The sequence below is a fragment of the Manacus vitellinus genome, unplaced genomic scaffold (genome assembly GCF_001715985.3).
Source record: "Manacus vitellinus isolate BGI_N305 unplaced genomic scaffold, ASM171598v3 scaffold_0_pilon, whole genome shotgun sequence".
NCBI classification, from domain to species: Eukaryota; Metazoa; Chordata; class Aves; order Passeriformes; family Pipridae; genus Manacus; species Manacus vitellinus.
This window is the reverse complement of record NW_021938789.1, coordinates 9,462,438-9,481,906: the sequence shown is the minus strand read 5'-3', so window position 1 is coordinate 9,481,906 and position 19,469 is coordinate 9,462,438. Positions and strand designations below refer to the sequence as shown.

General features: G+C 38.2%; 2 protein-coding genes across 14 annotated transcripts in view; both read left to right on the top strand.

Annotated features, from left to right (window-relative positions):
* PROM1 (prominin 1) overlaps positions 1–4,274 on the top strand; it is a 55,833-nt gene extending 51,559 nt beyond the window's left edge. For 6 of the 13 annotated variants that reach the window (XM_018067640.1, XM_018067580.1, XM_018067573.1 and 3 more), the window contains 4 exons: positions 1–24; positions 406–474; positions 2,547–2,587; positions 2,828–4,274. In XM_018067640.1, coding sequence (XP_017923129.1) covers positions 1–24; positions 406–474; positions 2,547–2,565 — 112 coding nt within the window. In that variant the 3' untranslated portion in view covers positions 2,566–2,587; positions 2,828–4,274. The remainder of the gene's footprint in view (positions 25–405; positions 475–2,546; positions 2,588–2,827) is intronic. The other 7 variants (XM_018067611.1, XM_018067597.1, XM_018067588.1 and 4 more) reach the window with 2 other exon arrangements.
* Positions 4,275–6,723: 2,449 nt separating this feature from the next.
* Positions 6,724–8,531, top strand: FGFBP2 (fibroblast growth factor binding protein 2). The gene is made up of 2 exons (XM_008930348.2): positions 6,724–7,345; positions 8,194–8,531. The coding sequence occupies exon 1, from the start codon at positions 6,769–6,771 to the stop codon at positions 7,330–7,332; it is 564 nt and encodes a 187-aa protein (XP_008928596.1). The 5' UTR covers positions 6,724–6,768; the 3' UTR covers positions 7,333–7,345; positions 8,194–8,531.
* Positions 8,532–19,469: the final 10,938 nt, after the last annotated feature.

Here is a 19,469-nt window from a genome sequence, read left to right as displayed (position 1 = left end):
TGTCGAAACTATACCCATGAAAACGTAAGACATTTTTTGCTGATATTTGCTAAAATTATTTTATTAATGTGGGAGGGTTTATATTTTTAATGTAACTTGTTACTTCTAAAGAGGTAACGTGTTCTGTTTCACCAGATTTTATAGATTATATTAGAGTATCCAACTCAACAAGAATAGAAAAATAATTAATTGATTTTTTGAGAATATAAAAATATTTTAAAATGTAAAATTATAATTATGCCATAACTCCTGAAAGTTACAAAGGAAAAATTATATTCTATTGTACAGACACAGTTTATCTTTGCATATCATACCATCACCCATGTACATGTCTTAGAAGCCATACTGTACATAGTGCATCTTATAGTTAACATGGTCTTTCTTGGTGTATTTATTTTATTACAGTACAGAAAATGGTAATAATGGTTATCATAAAGAGCATTTATATGGTATACACAATCCTGTTTTTACAAGGTAAACCAAGTCTGAAACTGCATGCCTTCATGTGTCCTTACTTAAGCTACTCTTTTAATCATCTGTTCAATTTTCTGCATGCTTTAAAGTGAATCATTTAATTTTGTTTGGTTTTTTGCATGATTATTCACTATAACAAATGCTGTATGATTTATATTTCTCAAATATTCTTTACATAACAGCAGACACTGTAGTAATTTCCTGCAGCTTAACAAAGGAATTGCCTATATTTGATCTTAAAGTCCATGTAATTAGGTATTTAGCTAGCACAGTGGGTAGTCCTAAATTGACACACCTATTAAAATACTCTGATAGCAGTTGAATGTGATAGGCTGGGATGCATTTGTACTCCTGAGTAATTTTATTTTTTAAATGGTGAGAAGGGCTTTTCCTGTGCAGAAGGCAGGTGATTCCAGTATGCAGAAAGCATGAACATAGAAAATGGGTGTTTCTGTATGGGTAGGACTAGAATGTAACATCACAAAACAAGAAGTTCAAGTTATGTGTAAAAAGAGGAGATTTGGGTTCTTTTCTGCTTCTGCAACAACCATACCATAAACTTAAGCTAGCTGTGAGAATTTCAGTTTCCATAGGGATAACATAGGATGTTCCACAACTTCAGTATTTGACTTTGCAGTCTTTGCAAGTTGCATAAGGAAGGATCAAATTTATGATTGAAATCTGTAGCTCACTGTGCTTTAACTTGCAACTTCATGACTGAAAGTATAGGTTGAGTATTTGCAGAGAAGATATAACCACTCTTAAATAATGGGTAAATACCAAGAGAGCTCAGAGTTTGGGTCTTGCCAGATTTTATGGCTGCATCCGATGGTGGTGATGATGATTATTATTAGTAGTAGTATTTAAAACTGTATTTTACAATACTTATTTACTGACCAGATCTTGATTCCACATCTCATTCTGAAGGAGTTTTTAGTGGTATTTATGATCACAATTTTTGTGGTCTGTTCTGCAACTAAAGGGTACTTACTCTCTAAATTAACTGACAAGGTGTTTAATTCCAAAGTACTGTCCACTGTCATATCTATTTTTAAGAACTTTCAGTACTGTACATAAGAGGAAACTAATAATTGCTCAGGCATTAGAAGTCCCTTTCTGATCTTTGAATCTTTAGTGTGGATATTAATACTCTTGAGGTTCATATCATGTTTTATTGTGGTATTTCAGTCGTCGATGAATAGGTAATTGTGTTCCTGAATAACCTAAAAATGACTAGCATAAAATAATGTTTTACACAAAGATCCACTAGTTCAGTCCTGACTTCCTTTTCCTAAATTCTGAGTTACTTAAAATGGGCTTCTGTAATAAAATTTAAACATTCAGTTTGAAACAGTGCTGGCTTCTGATCTGCTGAGATAATTTGAAAAACTGCTAATTATGGCATACATGCTTTGAATTTCTCAATATGGAATTCCCATATGAATAAAGTCTTGGTTTTAATTTTCATTTCAGCATACTCTTCACTTTTATCCTTGATTTTTTTTTTTTGATTTCCTACAAATTATTTTTGGAGATGCTTTGAGGGATACAACTTTGAATAGATCTCTGTGCACCTGTACTTTTGCAGCTTTAAAGAATCCCATAGGGTTGGGATTTTTTTTTTGGCCTTCAAAATCAGGAAAGAGAGGCAAATATTTTTATAACACTAAGATATGTAAGTACAAGTGAGAGGTCTTTGAGGTGTGTGTGTCTCACACAAGGGGTTTTCATATACATATCAAAGATACAAATAACCTAAATGCAGCCACCATTTTTGTGAGAGCAAAACAGGAGGCTTAAGTTTAAGGAGGATTAAGTTTGCAAAGGAATGGTGTTGGATAGGCGATCCAGGCATTTCTTTCTGTCATGACACAAAGGTAACCAGAAAGGTTGATGGAGAGAACCATAAATCTATTTCCTCTTGTTTGAAGAATGCTTGACTGAATGGGTAAAGGCTGAGAAGAGTCTGTGCCAACTGAGCTGGTCTCACCTTAGTTAGACAAAGTATTTCTGTTCCATTTGTGGCCAAAAGAAAATGATGGGTTTGGTTTCTGTTTTTTTTCCTTGTACAGCTCTGTGGAACAGTGGTAACACATACTGGGAACGTTAAGGGGTAAGTAATAAGCTTTTTAAGTCAATTCTAGGTCTATTACTACTTTACTATTTTTAAGAAAGCTGCTCTGATTTCTGTAACTCTCTAAGGTGCTCTAAGGTTTAAAAATAAAAAACTTTTTCAACCATATTCAGGTTCATATGAAAATCTGTGCCTTCATTCTGTTTAAATGACATTAAAATTTTATCTTTATCAATTTTTTATCAGATTTTCCTGAATTGTTTTTGTTATTATTTCCAGGCTATGTAAATGAGGCTCAAGATTCTTCTACGGGAGCATATCATTATTCTTCCAAGTGTATTGGCATTTCCATTCATCTGACGAATCCTGAGCCATTTATGTCAGCTGTACTGTAAATCCCAAATATACTATTGAATGTTATGCCATAAACTACTGTACAGAATATTTTGAGATCAGGGCACTGCCTCTCAAATACCACTGTTCAAGGCTTGAATAAAAATGTTTTCTGTTTTTTACTTTTTTTACACTGGGCTTTGTACCTTACATCACAGTATATAAATTAATTAGATAACAGCCTTTGCCTAGGAATTCTCTGACAGTTGTTCAAGTTCTTATCTTAAATTGTTGATTTGTGTTAAATACAGTACATACACGTTTACATAAAAATACATTTTGTATACAGAGACTTTTGTATATACATTTTTCTTAAAACTTCTAAGTGTTTAGTTAAGATTTTAATATTGTATAATACTCTACACAAATGAATTTACCAGCATGATCAGTGTTGCTATTTGGTGCTCTTGAATGACCACATTGGACTAAATTTGAATTTTAATGGGTTCCACTGTGTCTCTTTGTGCATCTGAAAAGTTCAGTTGTAGTTTTGTTTTCTTCCTCTTTTTTTTTAAAATTATTTAATATTTAGAGGGTTTTGCAGTATAGACCTAAAAAAAACTTTCTGGAGAAGTTTGTTTTTAAACTTTGAGGGGGGGGGGATGGGAATGTGCGGGTTGCATAATATAGTGAAAAAACTAAGCTTTCTAGAGTTCAGTAGTACTCAAAAAGAGCATGAGGGATGTCCTATGTTGGCAATTATTAGAATGCTTTACATTCTCTGTCTTCCTTTTCCTCTTTGACACCCACTTCTGTAACGTCCTTAATGGTATCACTGTGACTCTTTTGGGGGCAGTGATACTGTTCTTGCTAAATAATTTTAAACTGTGATTTCCAATGTTAAAATTCAAATATGTTTAACAATGGAGTTAACATTTGTGTTACTAAGAGTTACAGCCTTGAATTTAGGCAAACAGTTGCATTGCTGAGTTAGTTAACAACAGAATTCATCAAAAGGCCAAAAGTATGTATGTTACCAGTCTAAAATGTTTTGGCAGGTGTAGTAGTTGGATATATTGATCTAAAATAATCTCTTCATATATCAGTATTGTCAACTTCGTTTCCAGCAAGGTTCATTATGTTGAAGTAGGGTTAATTCTGTAAGTCATTATTATAATTTCAAAGAAATGCTTGAAAAGTGATACAAGTCTTTAATCCAGAATAACCTTAAATTTTTAATTTTTGCATCATAAATGGAAACATTTCTAATAGACAGTATGTAGCATATGTGTATATGTAATGTTCAGAACTGCAGATTTTTAAAAGTTTCTATTTTTAATTTGAGAAAATGTTCCCAGTTCATTTAAATAAAAAAGAACTTGCTTAACTACCTGATGTTTGATTCTCACTTGTTTCATTGTGTAGACCTGTCTCAGAAGAGTTGCACTGAGTTAAAATCTTAGGAAAATTAATTTTTTTACCCTGAATAAAAATTTCTGCTGTATTTGACTTTTATTTTTGGAGCAGGATGGACTGAAAGAACATTGACTCTGGGTGAGGGAGCTTCCAACTTCCACAAAGGATCTGAATTATGCAAAGATGGTAGGATTCAAGCTAATGAGTTGTGGAGTATATCCATATAACCTGTTTCTGTAGCCCTGACAGGAGAATTAAACATTTGCTAGTTCTTCGGCTCCCATAGTTCACTGCTGGCATTCTAGCTTACCTTGTAAAAGGACAATTGTTTTCTACTGATACAAGAGACCATGAGCTCTTTCATCTGAAGCACAGGCAGACAGAGGACACAAAGTCAGACGGGAGTGAGACAAACACTTGGCAGTAACCTGGTAGCTGTAATATGTAAATATACTGTAATCCAAGATTTGGTATTTATCCTTATCCTTGTAATTTATTTGTTTTCATGATTAAACTTGAAAACTTTGAGAACAAGAGATCTGAAAGTGGTATAAAGTAACTTTTAAGTTGTTTTAAACTCTTTAGCAGTTATTAGAATGAGACAGATGTCTTTAGTTTCTTATCTAAGAACTGTCAATGCTGTTGTGCATAACAAAGTGCAAACAATACAGTTGTTTGTCAAATATTATGAGGCATTTGAGTGCTTGCAATAGGGATTTGAAATCCTTGAAATTAAGTGTGAAGTGGGCAAGGGGATTCTTCTCTCTGGCTGGCTGAAGGGTAAAAAGACTCCCTAGAAAACAACTAAGAGTGAATTTTAAGTCTTAAGTAGGTTTGTGCCATTGTTGTCCCTAGATTTGGCTGGAGAACCACACCCTACCTTGAAAGAGACAGACAGGAGAAACTAATGGGAGAAAAGAGATGAGGCCTCTACTAAAAATGTTACTAAAATAGCCTTAGAGAAGGGGATGAAAAGAAAACAAGGTTGTTCTCTCTGTTAAATGGTATTTAGTCCTGTGGAACTTGATGACACATTGGAAGAACAAGGTTCATGATACCCAGAATGGATGTTCCAGATGGCTTCACCTTCAAGTGGGCAACTTCCAGATTAGCTGGGGACTCCCCACAGCAGCTGGGACTTGTCAACTGCCCCAAGAAACTTTTGTTGTTGTTGTTGTTGTTCTGCTTTGCCCAATGTGTTAAATGAATGTTTTTGCCATACTGTTTTCTTTAATGCTGCCTGGTGAGCAACTAGATACAGAAAATGGTGTTCTGTTCTGTTATGTATGACCAGTCTTAACCCCAGGGTTTCTAGCACCTCACAGTTGCATACCTAATACCCCTTTCCAGCAGCTGCTCAGGTAAAGCTGAATGTAGCATATATGTCTTAGGAAGAAGTGCCTGATGGGGGTCTTATTAGCCAGAAAAGTACTGTGTCTTAACACAGCAAGGGAGGGGCTTTTCCTCATGACCTTCTGAATGCCAAGGGAGTTACAGTGATTTTTCCTTAGCTCTGCTTTTAGTTACTGCAGCAGAAACCACACTAAAATATTTCTATTCTCTTGCCTTTATTTTATGTCATTTTTACAGCTCACTTTTTATGAACAGGAAAATACCTTTTTTTTTAAAAGAAAAAAAAAAGTAAAAAGTGATGAAGCACAAATGTCTGTCTGATATGCTTTGTGGTCTGTTTCCTGCTGCTGTGACCCATGATAAATTAGTTCTGATGTCTTGCTCTGTCTGCTGAAAGTAACTCATGCTGTGACAATGATGATAAAACTTCCAAACGTTTGGTGTATGTTTAGGCCTGTAATACCTTATTTTGCTCAAGCTTTATTCCTTATCTTGCTTAAGTATTGCAAGTGTAAAAATCTTTCATGGCTCAAAAAATGTACGGTTTATCTTTCATGCATCCTCACTGCATGTCATGTGCTGACAAAACGAAGTGCTAAAGGTGCATCCTTACTGTGCAAATCCAAAGAAAACCTGTTGTACAAATCAGCCTTTTTTACTAGGACACATTTATGATCATCCAGATGTAGCTGCAGAGATTGTTTTGACACTTTTATCTTTTTTAGTTTGATATGGTCTTACAAGCTCTGGCATGAAGATAGCTATAAAGCAGCTGGAGAATGGCAAATATCTGTTAAAAATCAAATATGACATGTTCATCCTGAATAGGAATGTGCTTCTCAGTTATACAACTATCGTTCTGTATTTAACTGCATTTACAAGACTTGTCTTGTTACCTTCTTGGGAGTTCACACTCCCAAGGTTATTCGACACTCCCTCAGGCTATAAATTATGGGCACATGCCTACTGAAGTGTGATTTATTATTTTTATAAAAAAGCCCAACCCTTACATCCCATGTTTTGCTGGAAAGAGGCTTCTTTGTGCACCAAACCTTTAAATTGTGAGCAACCATTTACTGGATCGTGTTGCTCAGGGATCTCAGTCAACTCCTCACACCATGAAGGGTTTTACTCTTCTTTTCCTAGTTGTTATCTGTGGCATGGGAGGATTGGGACAGAAGCTGAAGCCAAAGAGAAGAAGCAATGGTGAAGAAATCAAATTTCGGACTAAAACCAAAGACATTTGCACAATGAGCATTAGTGGGGACGATGAGGAGATGAAACTTAGAATTGAATGCAAAAGCCAAGACATGTCCTACTGGTGTGAATTCACTGGCAAGCCATCAGTCTGTCGTGCTTTCAGAAATAATCCAAAGATTTACTGGAATCAGATCGCCGCAGAACTTAGAAAGATCCCTCATGCCTGTGAATCCACAGAAGTGTTGAAGACCTCCATGTGCCAAAAGGCTCCTCCAGAGGCTCTCATGAAGCAAATAGCTACTGGTGTGGAGCCAGAAGAGCTAGCAAACCAGGAAGAATCAGTGCAGAAAATGTCCACTTCTATGAGAGGAGCAGGGCAAGGGTCTGAAAATGAAACAGAAGCAATGAGACTGGCACGGGAACATTGCTGGGAATCCCTGCATGGTTTCTGCTCCTACATCATTGGCATCTTTAGGGGTTAAGGACTCACCTCAGGTAAAATTAGCATCTGGAAGCACAGTAGAATATACTCAACAGTAATTCTATTGTACTTTTGTTTTAAATTTACTTTGGGGATCTCTCAGGGATGTGGACAGGGAGATTCTAGTCTCACTTGCTAAAATCTGACATTGCAAATCCTGTTTTGTGGCTTCTGAGGGGCTGGGCTAAACTTTCAGTGATGCCTGTTAGTTCAGGATTCCCTTACAGCCTCACATGAGGTCTTTAGTACGTACTCAGATGTTTGCCCTATCTATTGTTGTTAATCTTACAGTATTTCCATTCTAACTGTTTGAATTGGGCTAATTTTTCTCCTTCTGTCATTCCTTCCCTTCTGGATTTATCCCAGGGAAGTAAGATAAATAACAAATGCATCAGATCCAATAACAAATGCTGCACCAGCTAGAACAAATTAAAACTACATTCAGAAACTGAGAGGATAAAGTTTATTCATCAAAACTGCTAGTTAATAATCAACTATTTTAATTTCAACAATTAGTTAAGAAACAACTTGCAGAAATGAGTAAAACCAAATGGACTGTCTTGGTTTGTGGGTCTGTTACTGTAGGTTTGACAAGAGATCACATGCAGGTGCTTGCCTGGTAAGTCTCAGGTTTTCCACAAGGATTTAAAAAAGCAAAGCTCTTCATTGCAGAACTGATTAGTTTTATATGCACTTCCATTTCGGCTCAGAGAGAAAGCCAGGAGCTGGTGAGTGAACCTGGCAAACACTTGACAGAAATGGGAGTATATGCAGCATGAGCTGGCAAGTGTTTAGGTTGCTAATGATAATTTATGCCTAAAACAGCAAAGTGACTAATTTTTTTTTCTTTTTTGTTTTGCAGAGCAAAATTGTTACAGCTGAAGAAGGGTCCTTGCTGTAGTTTAATAATTTAGACATAAGAATTTTGGTTTAAAAACGAATTATCTCTATTAATCTTGTAGGTGTTTTCTTTTTATGCCCCTAAAATGAAACTTTTTAACAGCCCTGAAAAATGCATGAGACTGGAGTGACTGTGTTTAAAGTGTTAGGATGAACGAACTGTCACTAGACTTGTTACACACCCAGGTGTGCATTTAAATAACAGAGGTTCTGCTTTAGGAATGCTGACCTTGCATAGGTTTTTGTATGTGCTGATTTGCTTTCGTTTGTTAGAGATGAAAGCTGTTAATGATGATACAGTTAGTGCAAACAATAAAAATAAAATTTTTGAAAACATACTTGTGTGCTCTCATAAAATTTTAACTAGTGCTACTTGTATAAAGTCACAGTATTTGACACTTGTTTCCTAAGAGATTGTTGGTAGAATGTGTTAGAGAAGTTACAGGTCTGAGTCATTACTTTTGCACTGTGAACACATTTTCATTAATATTAATATTTTCAATATTGTGAGGTTTATATTACAATGATGAGTTTCAGCCAGCGGGGAAAAAAAAGATTGTAGAAATAAGAGAGTAGCGTAAGAATACATTTACATTTCTAAACAAATGTTCATCAGTGATGCATCTGCAGAGTTCAGTGTTATCAGGACCTCTTAGTGGTAATATTAACATTTGGGTTCAGTAGATTTTCTGAAAAGTAACTCACTTGGCAACTTGGGCAGTTGCATAAATTTCATCAAAACACAAAACAAGAACTAATGGCCTGTTGTCAGGCTACAACATGTTTATATTCAGATTATTATTTAACAGTGATCCCTTTTGTTCCAAGTAAGCTTTGCATCAGGGCTATAACTGGAAAAACTTTATACTGTAGAAATTAGTAGTTCTCTATGTTTGCCATTACAAAGTTTGTGCAAGGTAGTTTGCTGAAGTACTTCTCTAGCTTTACTCTCAGATTTGTAATTCTCACTACACAGTTCCAGATTGTGACTGTCCAGTCATTAAACTTGGAACCTTGTACCAAAAAACTTGATATAGTTTTCTGTCTCCAAACCTCTTGAAATATGTGGAAAGAACAGCAAGCCATGAACACAGGATCAGTGCAGAAGATTGTATGTACAAGGCAGAAATGCAGCTTGAATGCTGATAAAATGTAAGCTGTAATTTTGTCTGCCATGAATCCAGTGTGGTTAATCTTCACTGGTAATTTCAGTTACCATTGCCAGGCTCCTGCATTGTGAGTAAAAAAATGTAATAGTACACCTATTGCCTTATTTTTGTCATAGACATGAATATAATTGTTAGATTTGCAGACATGGAAAATTCATCAAAGTGATATTAGGGAACTTTTTACAATGTTAAGGAAAGGTTGCATGTTTTCTTGAGATGTGCTTTTAAAACTCTTTTTTAATCTGATACAAAATCCACTGCGCAGAGGGAATGTTTTGCAGTACAATGAATGTTTTCCACTACAACACTAATGACTTCAAAAATGAGACAATGACTTGCATTGAGAGAAGTTTGAGAGAATCTGTTGCCCCCATACTGGTAGCAGGAGAAAAGAGGAAGTTTCATCAGTTCACCAAAAGAAAATTTTCCCCTTTATGCCATCAGCGAGTCAGCAACTGTAATGATCTTGCTTTCAAAATGTTTAAAAATTGGATATTAAGTGAAGTACCCCACCTCAGTGTAACAGCACTGTGATTGTATCAGCCACATCACCATTTAATTGTGTTTAGCACCAGAAACCAGTTATGACATTTCAGTTACCTTCTGGGTATGAAAGTGCTATTTATTAAAGGATGGATTGAAAAGTTTTTGTGGTGAGTTTAATGCAGTCTTTGGGTACCTTGTGAATGAAAACTGCTGTTTCATTCATTTTAGGTAAACCAGTTAGTCCCTGTATGTGTAAGTACCTCAGGAAATCCATTCAAGTGGAGGGAGGTCTTTGAATTTGTCTTTATTTTCCCGACAGAGGAGCAGCAGGCAAAAATGTCTGGATTCCTGCAGGCGGGGAGACCACTGATACCCAGACCTGCTACTTCTGCTGTTAATTCAGTGCAGTGTGAGGTGTCCATCTGCCTCGGGATCCTCACGTTTAGGGTCCCACTGAAGCAACGCAAGTCTTTGTTACTTTGACAAGGGAAGCCTTCAAGAAAAGCAATATGAAGCATTTGGAGAGCCTGTGTATGAAAGGATGCGTATTTAATGCGCATAGTTACGATCTAAGAAAGACTGGAGTGAGTGTAATGGGAAGCCGTTGAGATGGTCAGAACTGGAGCATGCTCCTGTGAGGAAAGATCAAGGGAATGGGTTGTGTTCAGCCTGGAGAAGACTTGGGGAGGTGGGGGGAACCTAGTAGCTGCCCCTCAATACATGTGAGGAGGCTGTGGAGAATATAGAGCCGTGCTCTTCACTGACTTGTGTGATAGGAGAAAAAGAGGTCGTGGACACAAATTGATACAAGCGAGGTTCTGACTAGGTGTAAGGGAAAACATTCTCTTTAAGAAGGATAGACGCAGCAGTGGGTTCCCCAGAGCAGCTCTGGAATTTCCATCTGTGAAGCTTTCCAAGACCAGCTGGACAAAGTTTAAGCAACATAGTCAGAATTTGCTGTGAACTGCTTTGAGGAGAAGGTTGTACTACAAACCTCCTAAGGTGTCTTCTGGTCTGAATGATTCTATGATTTACAATGGAAACACAGAATAAAGCTTATAAGTTCTGGTTATTCAATAATGAACACCTCTCTTAGCATCTCTATCTCCTGAAAGTGAAAAAATGCTCTTAGATCAACCGTTCTGCCAAATTGAACCAGAGACATTATTTTGTTAAGTACAGATCTCATCATTAAGTCAAATGCATCATCTTGGGTAACTTTGTGTTCAGTGCCTCTGACCTTTGATACATATTTTAATTTAGCCTGGTTTTGACAGCAGAGAAAATCATTAAAGAAGTCAGGTGTTAGGGAGCACGAACGCCTTAAAATCAAATACCCCAACCTAAGAAAATCGCTGTTTGCAGTGTGGAGGTTTTTTTTCCTGAAGTAGGCCAAATTCACACCCCCATAATATTGCTTAGCCTGCTTGTAAATCATCTCAACTATGCAGTAGTGCTCTCTGGTGTTTTCTGAGAGAATTGTTTAGGTGTGCTTGGTTATTCTTGCAGCTTCACATTTTGCATTCTTGATTTTTCGGTAGATTTCATAGTTAATATGGCGTGGATTTTAGGGACAGAGATCTTCCACAAAAATACAAGGACAAAGTAAAAACTAAAATTTCCCAAGGCTGCCTGTTGCCGTTCCTTCTTCTGTAGAAACTTTGTGGTTGTCAATTCCTTTTCTTCTGTTTCTCTTCTTCTCTGAAGAGGAGTCAGACGCAGCTCAGGAGATTTTTTTTTTGGCTCTCTCTGCTTTTCCCCTTACAAACAGGAGAATTGTTCTAATCAGACTTCAGAGATCGTTTTACAGTAACAAAAAGTATGTGATGCATGCACAAGAACAGGAGTAAGAAGACAAAGCGGGGGAGATGCAGTGGGTACAATGACATGACATTGGTGTTATCTCATGGACACGTTGTTCACTCTCTCATCTTGCATACGAAGTTAACTGCTTGATGTCAGGCAGGAGGCCAGGTGCTGAATTTCCAGAGTAGCTGTGTGTCCTGGAAGCACAGAACTGTAGGTACAGAGCGAAAATAAAAATGAAACCGACGTCTGATTTGGAGCGGAAGTTCGTGTTCCCCTCCCTGCCGCCCTCTCCTCAGCAGGTTATAAAACTGTTTGCATAACCTGCTGCTCGCTGTAGGCATCCCTCCCATGGTAACTCCTGCTGCCTCCAGGCTCACAGTGATTGTAGTTAGGAGGGGAAACAGTGGTGTTCTTTTAGATCTGCTGGCTGCAGATGTAAGGAAAACCCTGCATTACTCTGTCACTACTGCTGTGGCCTGTGAAAATTATTGTGCCAATGGTGACATTGGTTATCCCTTTATTTATCTTACTGGTGTAACATGGGGGCCCTCCCCACAAATGCAACTGTAATAAAATGAAGAATTTGCTTAGGAACTGAAGAGGTCTAGAAGCTTCTCAGCAAAAGAAATGGGTAACCAAATTCAGGCTCTGAAGTCTGGCAGAGGGGCCATGGGCACGTGGGTTTGCCCCAAAGCTGGATGCCAGACCAGGCTGTGGAGATGTGGTTTTTTAGGACAAGATGTCTTTCTGTCCCCAAGACCTGCCTCAAATACTGTTGTCCCTCATGACCCATTCCATGCCCCTTTCTCTCATCTGAGAGATTTTCCAAGACCTGTTTTTAAAACCCTTCTGTAGAAATCCACATTGTGTCTGCCAGGAAGGTGGGCTACTCCAGCATGACAGGAGATATTTTTCCCAATGTACCAGACAAGAAGACATAAGAACCATTAAATGGCAGCAATATAGAACATCACCTGTAGTCATCTCTCTCCCCTGCCTTCTTGGGCCTGAAATATTTTACATAGTTAGAATCAATTCAGTAGCCTTTGATCATACTGGAAATCTTGGCTCAGGTGGGTCAACAACTGAAAGAAATCAGAAATACCATTTTCCTTCACCTTCGAGAACTATAAAACTTTTTATAGAACTCTACATATTTCACCTCAGTAGCAGCAGTGTTCTTTGGCAGCAACATAATTCATTTGAAGCTCTTTAAAGCACAATAGAAACTATCATAATGATTTAAAGGAACAAACAATTTCCTCGTTATTAATTTATTTTATTTTTTATTTTTTTTTTTGTGTGTGGAGGATTGTGTCATGAGGGTTTCTGACTTGGAAAGAACACAGGATCTGAAATTAAAGATTACTTTAAATCTTTATCAGCAGCCTTTATTCTTCTGGGTATATCATGGCCCTTTTTAAACATCTACATATTAGTTTAACTCAAATAGCAAAGATTAGTATAAGACTACCCTGCAGCTACAGCATAATTTACATGGGCAGTGAAAAGTCAATTGTCTTGGACTAGAAAGCACTGTAGAAAACTGACTGCCTTCAGCATCTGTGAGAGGAAAGGCACATTGTAAATATCTGAGAGACAGGAAGAAATCCACCTGAAAAGGACATCCTCAGGTAATTAATTTTTTATGTCATCCTCATGTTTATGCTTCTCCTGAATTATATAAAAGTTATTCAAAACAAAAATAATTCTTGCTATGTAAAGAGACATGTAACAATTTAATTGCTAATGTGCTTTTACAAGAGCTTTGTGTAAGTGCATCACTTGTCAGTCCACAGACCTGGAAAAGAAAACTGACTGCAACAGAATATTGGTCTTAACCAGAAGTCAGTTTCTCAGTTGCAGAAATCGTTTAAAATTGTAACACATTTTATTTCCACATTGCCCTCTACTAGTGCATTTCAGGATGTTTAAAAAAAAAGAATAGTAAAGGTAACTTTCTTGCATCTGTCCGACATAGACGTATCATTATCTACCTTTAAAAGGTCAGGAAAGAGAAACATGTAAGGCAGCCTCTGACAGCAGATGTGTGGACAGCAGCTAGGATGTTAAACAGTACTACATTTTTATTTAAGCAGAAATAAAAATTTAACACACAGTTTTGTAATTCTACTAGATGAGTACACATATGGGAATAAAGTCTCATGCCCCACTTGCCTCAACTTTGGCCCTTGAACGTGCAGTGAGGACTCCCAAACAGAGCCAACCCATCACCTGGTTTTACTGTGGGTGATGCACACAGATACAATAATGCCCTGCAAACTCCAGCACTTCCTCTGGTCTCTCTGCTTACAATTGTATCTGCCTGCCTATCTGCCCACATCTCATTAGTTCTTCCAACCATAAATCTGTTGTGCTGCAAAATGGAGATTAACATATATAGTGTGCCATTAATAAATATGGTGTGCCCAGTGAATACAGACCTGCCTATGTGTGCCAGCATGTGGTTTAATGTGTCTCCCAACTGAATGCAGCGGTGTTTCTCTGGTCTAGTTATGTTTTTACTTAATTAAAACCATTACTCTTGGCTTCTTTCTGTTCATTACCTTAAATAAAATGATTCAGAGAAGGGAGAAAGAACTGATAAGGAAAGGAACAAAAATAATATTTAAAACCTAGTCTGTGTTTTTATATTTAAAAAAAGCTTTGTGCAAGTAGTAAGCAGCTGGTCTGGGGTAGCTGGAGTAACAGAGAACATATTGATGGGTTAACGGGAAAGGACCCTTGAGAATGCCAAGATTTCATTGATTATTCCAAAACTAAAATTTACAAGTGGCAAGAATTTACAATATGGCAAGAAGACAGCAATGAAAAAGGTGGCTTTTGCCCTCCATAATTACTCTATTTTATGCTGTCTTCAGATAAATTATGGTTTGAAATAATTTTGTGAGTTCATTTCATAAGTTTTGTTCACCTTCAAAAATCTCTTTTTGTTCTTTCAGAAGCTGTCCAAGTGTTATCATTTTTATTCTTGATTTCAACCTAATGCTGGAGTGAAAGAGGCCTGACTGGTGCACCCTATCTCACCCTGTACCACAGCAGTGGGTTAACCATTAGCCCTTTTCTGGTGTAGAGCATAATTACTCAGAATGCTTTGGTCAGCAGCTTGTCCTAGTTTAGAGCAGTTTTGGGCTTTTAGTGGTGCTGAAATGAGGCAGGTCTGAGGTTTCTTTGCTGAGCTCAACTGTACTATAAAATACTGGTGTCAAAAGGAATCGGCTAGCTCCATTTATTTTAAGATCTGAAGTCAAATCCTGACCTAGCACCACTGCGTTCACCACTAAACCGTATCCCCAAGTGCCACATCCACATACCTTTAGAACACTTCCAGGGATGGTGATTCTACCACTTCCCTGGACAGTCTGTTCCAACCTAATATCCAATCTGTATCTCCTCTGGCACAAGTTGAGGCCATTTTCTTTTGTTCTATCACTTGTTACCTGGGATAAGACCTCATCTGGCTACAACTTCTTTTCAGAGAGTTGTAGAGTGTGAGAAGATGCCCCCTGAGCCTTCTTTTCTCCAAGCTAAACACCTCCAGCTCCTTCAGCCAGTCCTCATCAAATCTGTGCTCCAGCCCCTTCACCAGCTCCATTGCCCTTCTCTGGACTCACTCCAGCACCTCAATGTCTTTCTTACAACGAGGGGCCCAGAACTGGACACAGGATTCGAGGTGCAGCCTCACCAGTGCCCAGTATAGAGGAACAATCACTGGCACGATCCTGCTGACCACACTATTTCTGAAATGGGCCAGGATGCCATTGGCCTTCTTGGCCACCTGGGCACACTGCTGGCTCATGTTCAGGCACTGTTGACCAGCACCCCGAGGTCCTTTTCCACTGGGCCACTTTCCAGCTGCTCTGACCCCAGCCTGTGGCACTGCCTGGAGATGCTGTGGCCCAAGTGCAGGAGCCAGCACCTGGCCTTGTTAAACCTCATACCATTGGCCTTGGACCATCAATTCAGCCTGTACAGATCCCTCTGTAGAGCCTGAAGTAACTTGGACTGTGTCATCAATGACACAAATAATATTCACTATCTAGTAAATAATTGTTTTAAATACTGCATTAGACAATCGAGGACTCAGTTTCTGTAGGCTGTGGACAAACAATGCAGGAAGTAGTTATGGAAAGGCTGTTCTTTACTAGATACAGCCTTCATCCCTGTTCCAAAACAGCAGGTTAGTTAACCAGGATTTAGGTCCTCTTTACCCACGTATGGGAGAAAAATCCCTACATTCCCTGATGGCAAGAAGTAGGACATAGATGTGAGATTCCTCTACAGGCGTAGAGTAACAAATAGAATTAAAAATGGATAAAAGGTTGCTTTGTGTGATTCATGTGATATCAAAGGGAAAAGCAGTAATTTAAACTAGAATTGGAATTGGAAAGCTGCACCGTCAACGGTGACATTCTGATGCGCTGCTTTTCACCTGTTTTCAGAAAATGGAGTTCTGGCTCAACAGGGTTGAATACTTCTGAAATAGTCTGAAATACTTAAAATTGCTAGTTCTCTGCAAGCCCATTAAAAAAATATTAGTTCCTAGTGTTTAGGATACTTAATTTCTTGTTTGTTAATTATCTCCACATGGAGGAGCTGTAGAGTTAGAAATGATCCAAGTAAAAACACTTCAGAGACATAGTATCTTCTCTTTGTTAACTAAGCAACCCCCAAATTTATCATAAATGCTGAAGTATGTGCATCCTTTCAGCTTTTGCTAACCATAAAAAGTTGCACTGGAAAGATAGATCAGGAAACTTTTTTACTTTGTTAATGGCTTCTATTCACTATATAACTGAACCTGCTGAGTTCAGTAAAATGAAAATGGCAAATAAGATTTGTCCATTCCTTTTGTCCTTTCTCTGTGCTTTCAGAGACTTGTGTCAGAAGTAGAAAAGCTGGGAGCTGCCAGCCCACACAGCAGCTGTGAAATGCAGACCTTTACAGTCATTCTTCTGAACTGCTGAGCTTTCAACAGGAGTTTTCAGGGCCCCTTCCAGATGTGAGCTCTGGAGCCCTACAGCCTATACTATGTTTCAAGGATAACCCAAAGGTCATGGAGGACAAACTCTGTGGCTAATCTGGTCAGTGGATAGGTCAGGCTATGGTGGCTGATGTGACTTGTGGAGGCATAGCCTGTGTTAGTCCAAGAACACTTTTTCCAGTAGCTGAAACAGTTTCTTCAAAAGTAGTAATCTAACTCGGCAAAATAGTTGTCCCAACTGTGACTGCACCTTCTTGTTGTCTTTGCTGAGGCATCTGCCATGGTTTAGAGGATGGGGCCAGGGCGATGTCAGTGTAGCTTGACCATAAGTACTTCTAGTGACAGAATAGTTCTGAACAGGGACTGAAATCTCTGTTGGTTTCTTTTCATCTGAAATCCACTGAAATAAAAAATCCTGTTAGTTATTTGCAGGATTGAAGTCTCTGTGGTGGGTGACCCCAGACATCAGTGAAGCCCCCCTCCAGCCACTCACTCCCTCTCTCCAATGGGATGGAAGAGAGAACTGGAAGAGAAATGGAGAGGAAAGAATGTGGGTATACATCTTAATAGGTGAAAGGAAAAGGGGGAAAACAACACCAAGTGATGCAAAGGCATTCACTCTACACCTCTACCAAGCAGGCTGATGCCCAGCCGGTCTCCAAGCTGTGATTATTCTAGAAAGACAACCCCCAGTTTTATTGCTGTGTGCAACATCATGCAGTATGGAATATCTCTGTGGTCCCTGTGGTCAACTGGGGTCAGCTGTCCTGGCTATGTCCCCTCCCAGCCTCTGGCCCACCCCCAGCTTACTTTTTGGAGAGAGGGCACAGTGAGAAACAGAGGCAGCCTTCATGCTGTTTAGTGACTGCTAAAACATGATTATGGTATTAGCACTGTTCTGGTTACAAATTTAAAACACAGCACCATATTGGCTGCTATAAAAACTTAATTCCATCCCAGCCAGACTCAACACAGTCTCCTACATCATAAAGCCCCTGGTTTTCCATTCCTCATTCCTGGTTTCCCTTTCCTGGAACAATTTCTTGGTTCCTGTTTCTATTTTCCCACTGTACTTAAAAAGTGTAAATGAAATGAATATTTATTCCATAGCAAGTGCTAGAAACATCTTGCTGTGCATGAAACCAGTGCTAAAACCCACAAAATTACCAGGCACTGATGAACTCACGAGAGTTTATGCAATATATCTTCTTAGTTAGGGTGGATCCACCTGTTCTCTCTCCACACACATATATGCACCACTTATTTCAACAAATATATGAATAAACCCACTAATATTAATGACTATAATAGAAAGCAGAAAACTATTCAATGCTTCTATTATATTATATTATAATCTGTATATGTACATACATGTATATTTATTGCTACAGCTTAACTTATTCACAGAACAGCCCTAAGCTTTATGGAAAGGATCCTGAGAACAGACAAAGACCAGAGATATCACTGATGTATAAACCAGACTTTTGAAAGCCCATGTATCCTGACCAGGACTGCATTAGAGAAAATCTAGAAAGGAAAACTAAGTTGCTTTGATTTCTGGAAGTAAAAGGTTCAGATCACATGTGGTTCACAGAAGCACAGACGCAACCTCGAAACGAGTGGTTGGCAGCTCGGAAAGAATGTCTTCCTAATCTACCACATCTTGGCCTGTACATGTTCTGTCTTCAACTCCATTCATTATGATTCTGTATCACTCTGCAACCACATTAGGGTGTGGAAGAATTTCATCACTGATCTAGTGAATATTTGAAATGTTCCGCACCATAACCATTCTCTGGTCTTGGTTCCCTTCACTTATGCAGGATCAATTAGTATTTCTGCTGCCTTCACAAGAAGTAATTGAGTCCACAGTGTATACATCAGAAAAAAACCCTGAAACAAGTACCTAAGTAATTTTAAATTCCCACTAAGAAAAAAAAGAAACATCTTACTTTTATGAGAAGGTGGATTAGAACTAGAAGAGGGCTGAACCTCATTTCTTACCTTCATCTTCCTGAAGTGACTCTACAAGTAATGCCTTAATACAAAGACATTTTGCTGCTATTCATCTGGAAAAGCATATGGGAGTTTTTCACTGCAATACTTCAATGAGAGATCAGGGATTCACAGCAGCTGAAGTTTTTGATTGGAGCATTGGGTGTGCAGTGCTTATGGTAGACTGCACTGAGCTGTAAGACAGTCCCTTGTGTTCCAGCAATACCATCTGATGATTTTGTGTAATGTGTCCAATTCTGCCTTCTCATAGTTATGCATGACTTGCCATTACCCTGAGTAGACTAATGGCAACCAGTAATTTACAATCTTTTTGTTATTTTACTCACTTTATTTCTCTATAAGAGGGCAATCCTTTGTCTGATTGTATTTCTGATTTTCTGGTCAGACAGACAGGCTTTTGCATTGCTCTAAGCTATGAAAACCTTAGCAGACCAAGATGGTAATTAGTCAGTGGTTGTTTCCCTTGGCTACCAAATCAACTTGAGCATGCCCTGAATATACTGAATCTATGGTAATAAATCCAGCAGCCAGCCTGCTCAAATAAAACCACAGGACAATGAAATGACTGTTCTTGGGAAATCTTTGGCTGTGCTTGAGATAGAGAAGTGATTAACTTCCATTAGAGCTAAAAGTAAATGAAAATATATAAAATCAGATTTTGAGGATAAGTTCTTCCTGATATTGGAAAAATCAGTATGAAACACATTTCAGTCTAGTATCCCTCCATTTCATGTTCTTTTTCTTGTAAGAATT

Bases quoted from the DNA above. Each gene is read 5' to 3' on its own strand.
- FGFBP2 (XM_008930348.2), top strand. From the start codon at position 6,769: ATGAAGGGTTTTACTCTTCTTTTCCTAGTTGTTATCTGTGGCATGGGA.